Source organism: Etheostoma spectabile, chromosome 14 (genome assembly GCF_008692095.1).
Source record: "Etheostoma spectabile isolate EspeVRDwgs_2016 chromosome 14, UIUC_Espe_1.0, whole genome shotgun sequence".
NCBI lineage: Eukaryota > Metazoa > Chordata > Actinopteri > Perciformes > Percidae > Etheostoma > Etheostoma spectabile.
This window is the reverse complement of record NC_045746.1, coordinates 18,047,859-18,057,040: the sequence shown is the minus strand read 5'-3', so window position 1 is coordinate 18,057,040 and position 9,182 is coordinate 18,047,859. Positions and strand designations below refer to the sequence as shown.

The window sequence follows — 9,182 nt, the reverse complement described above, 5'->3', positions numbered from 1 at the left end:
ATGGAGAGCCTGGTTTTTCAAGCTATACAGAGGTACGTTCGTCACACTTCTTATAATTAACTTATGATGGCTGAACATCTGTGTTTCTATTTTTTAAAGATTGAGTAAAGTATTCCATTAGTGGTAATTATAAAGTATTTAAAGCGAACATTTAATGGGCGATATGACCTTCTTACCATGAATGGACACTGTAGTTTATTTTAGTCAATCCCACAAAAATAGTCCCCACCATATTTGCTATTACTCCTTTTGAGTAGCACATGTTTACGCTACAGCGCCCAGTCAGCCCAAGGACATTTAGCCTTTTAAAGAAATGTACATAAAGAATTGTTCATTATTTTTTTTAAACGTACTCTTCAGTGTGAAGCAGTCAGAGTGCCACAGTCAGGGGAGGGGAGTTGGAAAGTATTGATAGACTAAGACATTGTCGTTTTGGTCTTTTGATGGGATTTGTTGATAGAGTAACATTTCCTTTAAGTACTAAAAATCTGTACTTTTTTTGTATTTCCAATTAATTGTTATTGCATATGACCTCCAGTGCACATCAGGCCAGCTGAGCGTGCAAAACGACTTTCTTTGTCTTTTCTTCAAAATTATAAGCAAGGATGAAACTTAAACATGATTACAATTTTTTTAGTTTACAACACTTTTTTTCATTTTGGAGCTTTTGGCAGAGCATTATCTCCATTTTACCAATAATCTGTACCTTTTCAAGAAAGTAATAAATTAATGGACTCTTAGAATAAAGCGTAACAAAATCCCATCTGGAATGAAATAAGGATGTATTATTTGTATAGAAGAATTGGTAAAACTTACCCAGACACGCCAGCTGGTTTGTTACATAATGTTATGTGTGATCTTCCCAGAATCCACCTGCTGTGGAGTTGTATAAACACCTTGAGGCAGCGATACCCGATATGTACGTCATTATTAAATTAATTTTAGGATTGTGCACACAGTGCAGACAACATGCACATGTTCGTCAGTGATTGCCTTTTTATGATGAAACAGCTTGCTGATGTCAAAATATAAAAAACAAACACCAGTTTCATACATAGAGTATTTATTCAAAAAAATTAAATATGACAACCAAATAAAAAGGCTCAACTTAGGACCAGGATCAGATGAGTGTTAAGACAAAAAAAAAAAAAAAGGCTTGACATACAGTTTTACTTCTAAAAGTGACACCATTTAATAAATCAGGCAAAAAAGAAGCACATTAATATACTGTGAAACCCAAAACATTGTTTTCTTTTTGAGTATGATACGCAGCCACCCACACAGGTTTAGAGATTTATTGTTGTGGGGAATCCCTTAACGTGGGAAACGGGCACTCGTGGAGGAACAACTCAACCGAAGAACTATCGCACGTCTGTAAACGTCTAAATTTCACATTAGCAGATAAAAGAAAAAATTAAAAAAGGGGGGGGGGGGGGGGGGGGGGGGGGGGGGGGGGGGGTCAGATAGAGACATGCATACATACACTAAGGGGAGGCCAGACAAAGTGATTGCACCGAAACTTTACAATTGCTTCATTATTGCTGTCCATTCAAGAATAAACGTACATTAAAAAGGAGGAAAATACGTGTTTACAGGCAGTAAAGGGAGGCATCATGTCCCAGTAGAAATGAAGAGAAATAAATAATGCTACATAACGTCTAAACTGAGCTACTCGTTACCTACAGAGCCATGAGTGTTCCCCTATTTCTTTTTATTATTTAGAAATGTTAGTTTTTAGGTTGTGCTTGAGAGTGCCCGTTGACTAATCTGATCCCCACAGGTCTTTTGGTCCTGTCAGCTCCACACTGATCAGTTCTGCATATCTTGTGTTTCTTGGCATATGTCAGAGGTATCCACACAAACACACACTCACACACACACACACACAGAAAACAAATACAGTATTGTCATGTATCAATATATACTTATCAATGTAGACTCAGGCCTCTGCGCCCATTCTGCTAGTTAAGATTTCTTTGATTTACTTGGTTTTTTTCAGCACCATCAAGAAAGGCACAGTCTGTTAACGGACTAAATCGGTCCGAGGATGAACTTTCAACCCTCCTCCCGTAATGAATATGCAAGATAGTTTGCAACACGAGCAATTGACAAACGTCTTAAACATGATCAAATTCAAAGTTCACTTCTATGATGAGCTTTTGAGATGATAATAAAATAACAGCAGAGGGAGGTCTTCACAGGTCGTCTTCCCAGAGGAGGGTTGATGGTTCGTCCGATCACTTGCGGGACACAACCACCCCCAACAGCCTCCACGAAGCTGGTCGACGGACCAAACATCAGTTTCGCTTTTCACACAAGTAAACCTATTGCATTATCAAATTTGGAAAAATGATCACAGACCACTAGGATTATTAAACGCCATATTTCGATACAGCTTCTGCTTGAAATAGGACTTTGTTAGAAAAAATAAGTGGTGTATGCATTACATTAATATCTCTACATATAAATATCTCAATTCATACTTAAAAATGCTTATCTTTTTTAAGGACAAAAGGCATCTGATGTACAGGACTGTAGGGCACAAAGCCCTGCAAACAGGCTCTAGAGGTGGATTCACTGTATGTGGCGGTAAAAGGGGAATAAGGCTCCATATAGACTTTCAAAAACAAGCACAACACTAGCCAACAATGTTAAACATGCCCACAACTCATTTTCTTCAAGTAAAATCAAATGCTGGTAATGTCTGACATTAAGAAACAAACAAAGGGGGACAAACTGTTCTGATTTTCTTAAAATTAAAATGTTTAGGCGACTTCAAACAAGAATCCCGTCTGTGTAACCATAAAACACGTGCATCTCTTTAAGTGCAGTAAAATACCATTATCCTCTTAATCTCTCTGTAATAATATATAGCCTATATGTATCTGATGATTTATTAAATACATGCGTTTTCTTATAGCAGCTTAAGTTTGGTTGTGGTGAAATGTGGCTAGCACAGTTAGCAGTACAGAGCACATCAGTGCGATGCTGTTCCACCCCCCCCACCCCCCCACCCCCCGACCAGGCACGTTGGTTTGGTCCAAGTAATGAAACCTGAAGGCTTCGTCTGTATTGACTATACTGCAAGGCCATGACAGACCACCCTCAACAGCTGGGCATTGAAAAACTAAAGATATTCTGGCATCAATGACCCCGTAAAGGCATGAAAAATATCGACAAACTTCATAATCTTGGATTCTAGCTAGTAGATGTCCTTTTATATATTATTTGGGATCGAAAAGTCACCAGTGTGTCCAAATGTAGCACAATATCTGTTCCTTACTGCATAATGACACTGTTTTCTACAAAGTAGAATGCTAAAAAATCTAGAGCTGCAATGGTCAGACAATAAATCGATCAACAGAAAAACAATCTGCAACCATTTCGATCATCGATTAATCTGTTAAGTCATTTTTCAAGCAAAAAAATGCCAAACATTCTGATAAACTCCTGTTTTTCTTTGTCATATATGTGATAGTAAACGGTTTATCTTTGGAGTTTAAGACCAAGGCATCGGATGCATCTTGTTGGGCTGTGGGAAATTGTAACATTTCATTTCTGACAGTTCATAGGCAAAATTATGAATTGATGGTGAAAATAATCATTAGTAGCAGCCCTACTCAGAACTGTTGAAGTACTGAAACCAGGTCTAGCGAACCCCAGCCCCACAAAGCTACTGTAGGTGATAAATTGTGACTCTGAAATCTGAATCTGAAGCCTTCGGCTGGCAGTGAGTCGTATCAGTAGACAGACACTGACTGGAAGAAACACCTGCACCTGAAGGCCAGAGAAGCAACGAGTGGGATTATTTAGATCTTTGTTTCTCTACCATAACAAGCTTTGTTTGTTGAGATCATGACATAACAAATTATCATTAAAAAAAAATGCAGGAAAAATTAGACTTGAAACTTTGTGGCGACTTAATTATGTACAATATAGTATAAGACTACAGCTCTGCTATGTATCTATCTTTACAAAGTTTATCATTGTTTAGCTTTTGTTGACATCAGAAATGTGTAAATTAAATGTAATTATGTTATGTTTACTATTGAGGTCATAGTTAGTGATGGCGGTGTTACTGCATTACAGTCAAAGGTGTTTTTTTCCTCACAATCGTAACCTATATCCTCAATATTCAATTACATAATTTACCTAACAGCTCTGAGACAGCGTCAACAAAAAAGGTATTATTTATTAATTAAATAATTAAGGGCAACAGAAATGTAGACTTAAGGCAGAACAAATGTATTGGATGGTACAGCACAATTGTACAGGCGTACCATAATAAAATGGTCATAGAGTGAGTTTAGATCATGGAATAAGATTTTATCGAGATGATTCTTTAGTGATGAGAAAAACAAGGTTGTGACCTTGAGAATATTTTGTAACGTTATACATTTTTATTAAACTGCCAGTTTGTTTCTCTTCATTGCGTCTATTTGCTCAAATCAGAGTTGTGGGCGACAAGTGAAAAAGTCGAGAACTTAAATGCTAAGAATATTTAATAAAAATCGCATATGAAAACTAGAACTTGGGTAAATATGATTATGTGCATTTCCTTTACTGACAAGAACAACTTTTTAAGATCATCATAATGGGAGAAAAAGTTATCCGTAGTATTATTACTATTATTATTATTATTATTATTATTATTATTATAACCATTGTAAGCTTTGTGTTGTGTTTTTGTGCAACGATGAAACATTTGAATGATTTCCACAAAAGCGCATTCAAACTCTGATCACAGAATATTTTGTGATCACAAGAAAACAAAGCCTGTTTTGTCTATAGGCAAGTAATTATTTCCTGATCATGAGAAAACGATTAATAATAGCACGCAAACCTGTGGCATGCATTGAGATCAACAGTCCAGCCTCTCAGCCTCTGGGATTCTGAAAGCGTTTCATTAAATGTATTAACAGAGGCACCCAAACCTACATGCAATTAAAAACCTTCCATCCAGCCAACAGTTCACTCTCCAACGATATCAGGCACTTCGTTAACCATCTCCAAACACCATCAGACCTCACAGCTGATCCTCACGCCTGCACCAGCAGTCCTACTTGTCAAATACCGTGCATTCCTGAATCCAAGGGTCACTGTCACTTGCCAAAACCCATTCAACAATTTGACCGCGCGAATACTCGTCAAAAACATTCAGCACTGAACCTGCTTTCTCTGCATTAACACCTTATTGCACCGAAGGAGTTCTTGACAACTAAATTGGTCAGTTTCTCGTGTAAAAACTGGGGAAAGTCAAAAGGTTTGTCGTCGTCAGAAGATATAAACTGTCTGCTCTGCTCTACTGCCGCATGGAAAATTAACTTAAGAAAACTCATAAATAGCAAGAGGAATAAAACACACATTAAACGTTTGGTATAACACAAACTGATCTAAGTACGAGAAGTTTAAAACTGTTCATTTTGCACCCATGGCATTGAATTCCAACAGTCATCTTTATGCACCTCGCTTCGCAGTAAGGCTTCGAGCGATACACAATGCATCATTGATGGCTGTAGGTGGTTTTGTCTAAAAATAAAGATTAAGATATCATTCATTGTCTGTGTTCAGAGTGCAGAGTTATGCTTCTTACTGTCTGGCTGAATGACTGTGAGGAACCATTGGTTTTAAAGGGAGACAGAAGAGTAACCGCTAAGGCAGCCTGCCGTTTTGAGGGGAGTTTTTCTACGTGCATACTTGAATAACATGTTGCCATGGCAATCACACATTAGTTTGACAGAGAAATTACACATACAGTATTGTATCTAGACAAGCTGAAAACTCACAAACAAACAAACATGTAAAACCAACTAGAATATAAACCAGCAACATTAGGCTCAACGTGAGGCTACGGAACAAGGCAGGTCCTCACTGGTTCTGCTTACATCCATGCACCAAAAAAATCATCAGTTATTGTATTCCCTGCTGCTCCGCCATTCTTATGAACATAGAGGGGGGGGGGGGGGGGTGTATATGTTTTCCCTTGCTGACTCCGCCATATTATGAACATAGAGGGGGGGGGGGGGTGTACAGCAAAATAAGCTGTCAAAACTTGGAGGCTTGCAAGCTTTAAAAAGAAGAGAGAATCCATTGTGATTTAAGTACAGCAGAGTAGTTGAGAGAGATGAGTGGACAGTAGCACAGAAACAATTGGCTGGTTTCAAATTGCATAATGTGGCTGTAACTCCTCTCTGGCTTATTATTACATCCTTACGCAACCTGCAGCTGTCATCATCAAGTGCTCTAGTGACCAAAGCTGCACCAGCACGACGGGGGGGAAGGGTCACTCTGCGCGATGAGACAAGGCGGCTGATGGAAGTCGGACTCTAAAAGAATGGGAAAGATGGAGGGATGTAGGGGGAGCTTTCAGGCGAAATACATGGTCGTCAGTGTGTCGTGGTGGATCTGAACAGCCTTGGCCATCGCCTGCGGGTCCCTGCCATTACTCTGCCCTGAGACGTGGCTGCCCTCCGCACTGTGAGGAGGAAATGACAGCGGGAAACATTGTAGGTAATGTAAAAAAAAGATTTTTGCCATTAAGTAATCTGCACTAAAAAGTGAATTAATTCCACCTAAAAATGTATCAAGTAAATTCCTGCTATATAAAAAAGGTTTTAATAAATCTACTTCATGGTACAAAAAGTAAATACAAGTAATTGATATTCTTAAGTCATTACAACATATTTCACCTTCCCTAGCGATTAACTCAGTAGCTCAGGGTTGTGCAAGCTCACCTCTTTATACATTTAAATGTTCTGAACACATTTGTAAAAAAAAATTCCAGATGGAACTATACTAGCTATTCTAGTTGCATTGTCACACATGCTTAGTTCTCGTTATCTGACATTAAATCTAATTTAAAATGTGAATTGTTTCTGCCCACCTGTCGTGCTCTTTGTCAACCAGGTGGTAGCGGGCACGGAAGGCCACCAGGTGGGCGTAGTAGGCCGGTGCTGGGATGGAGACGGAGCGCGTGCAGCGGACGTAGGTGTGGCACAGCTGGTAGGTGAGGAGCTGGAACTCGTCGCCGGTGAAACAGTTGTCATCCCACAGAACGTGGTAGTGGGAAGGCCGGCTCGTACCCTGGAGGGAGGGAAGCCGAATTAATCGCACCCAAGAGAAAGCAGCTCCATGGAGAGAGGACAAACAATGAGCGGCTAAACTCAGGTGGAGCGGGGAGTCCTGGTTGCTGGAAAGAAGTTGATCCAACCACTGCTGCCAACGTGTGGTTGAGGATGATAAAATATCTCTAGAAATTCTTTCGCTCGTTGGTTTAAGTATGCATATCATACAGTAAGCACAACAGTTAAAGAGATTTTCAGTATAGCTTGAAAAAGGTCTTAAATCTGCAATCTGAAAACCACGTGTACTACAGTAATTTCAGGATGTGAGGTAAAAAGGTAATGCAAACATAGGAAGGAATACCTATGTTACTGCACCATGCTATTCTGCCCCAAACTCAGACTTCAAAACAATTATTCTTCAGCCTCAAGGCCCAAAATCTATTTATAACCATCTAACTCATCTTCGTCTTGAGATTTAGTTATTTTTTAAGAGCAATGCTATTTTCATCCTGTAATGAATCAAATCATTCTAAAACTACAGTGTTCTATGTTATTGGTTGTTTTTTTCAGTGAGTTTAGGGTTTCCAGTGATTTTGCCTGACAGTCTGGGTTCGACCCACAAAGCCTACCTGGATTCCAGCGTGACTGCAGAGGTAAAAGTCAAACTCGTATGGGTGGGTGATGTCTGTGTCCACCGTGGTGCCGGCAGGAATGTTTCCACTTCGTCCAACCTGCGAGATAATTACAGGAATTGATTTAAGAGAAGCTCAAACTGCCTGAAAAATCCCCTTCATAGGCTTTAGCAGTGACTCTGATACCAAATCCTTCCTTAATCTCCTTTTTCCCCTGTTGGTAGATAACCTTCTACCCCAATTAACCACATCAAGTGAGTAGGCAGCCATCTTGATTACAAGACTCTCAGAGTACCACTTGTATTGTCACTTCTTTGTGTTACTCACCCGCTCATTGCGATCTGCACAGAAGAGCCGCGTGTGATGGCGTTTCTGTACTACAATGTAAGTAATTCCCGGCTGGTATTCCTTCTCTAGACTGATGCAGGCCTCCCTGATGGCCAGCAGCTCATAGTACAGCACCTGCACGGAAAAACACACGTAGACTTGATAAGTAAACAAATCAGAAATAATGTGTTTTTGTGAAATTGATGCAGAGTCTAATTGAAGAGTAAGATTTAGACATCTACTACATAGCAGAATTGTTTTACTAATATTAAGACAACCTGCAACTTGTCAAGAACTTAAGATCCTGTGCTCACTCCATAAAAAGGAAACAAACGTTAAAAGATTTGTTTATACTTGTCTGAACTGTCCCTCTGACACTCCGTCCCTGTAGAAGATTATCCTGGTTGGCTTGTAGCGGGTTGATTTGTAGAACTGGATCAAGAGCTCTCGCACCATGGAGGCCAAGTCCTGGATGACCTCCTGTCTGGGCCTCTGGACCCTCACCGTAGCACAGTACCTGCTGGGGTGGGCATCCATGCTGCCCACCACCTGTAGAGGCACAACATCAGTTAAATGGATCAGAAATGCAATTTTATGCAAAAGCCTTGTAACTTAAGAACATTGAAGAAACAATTTCTCTGTGCTTTTTACCAACAAATGTAAGTAATACAACAACAACAGAATTACAGTCGGTACATGATATAAAACACTTAAATTAAGCCCTAAAATTATACATCAAACGCTGTTTGAGTCTGTTTTTGTTGGGGGGAGGCTACAGCCAGGCTTTTAAACGTATCTTTTTACTGCATTAACAGTAGTGCTAAGGTCAAAATAACCAATGAACAGTAGCACCAAAATAGTTACTTAAAGTCCGTAATTATTTATCATTTTATTGTTTTGAGTGAAGCGAAATTAAAAGATTGTTGGCCAAAACTGTAAAGTGAAGTCTCACCGCTGCAATAGATGGCTTTTTCCCATCTCCTGCTGGAGGATGAGTGACATCAGCCCCGAGGAAGATGACTGGCTGTTGGAACACAGAGGGTCTGGATGGACAACAAGAGGCTCAAATTTATTTCATGATCAATCTGTCATGTTGCAACAGCAGTTTAAGACAGCCAGCAGATCACAGGTAAAGTGATCACAGAGTAAGCCAAGAAAA

The 9,182-nt window shown here is 39.6% G+C and overlaps 1 protein-coding gene across 4 annotated transcripts in view; it reads right to left on the bottom strand.

Moving 5' to 3' along the window:
* Window positions 1–5,686: 5,686 nt before the first annotated feature.
* The window catches only part of ago3b (argonaute RISC catalytic component 3b), a 19,708-nt gene continuing 16,212 nt past the window's right edge, over window positions 5,687–9,182 (bottom strand). For all 4 annotated transcript variants that reach the window (XM_032535167.1, XM_032535169.1, XM_032535168.1 and 1 more), the window contains exons 15-20: window positions 8,976–9,066; window positions 8,378–8,572; window positions 8,024–8,158; window positions 7,694–7,795; window positions 6,884–7,083; window positions 5,687–6,475 (exon numbers count right to left, since the gene is read on the bottom strand). In XM_032535167.1, coding sequence (XP_032391058.1) covers window positions 6,367–6,475; window positions 6,884–7,083; window positions 7,694–7,795; window positions 8,024–8,158; window positions 8,378–8,572; window positions 8,976–9,066 — 832 coding nt within the window. In that variant the 3' untranslated portion in view covers window positions 5,687–6,366. The remainder of the gene's footprint in view (window positions 6,476–6,883; window positions 7,084–7,693; window positions 7,796–8,023; window positions 8,159–8,377; window positions 8,573–8,975; window positions 9,067–9,182) is intronic.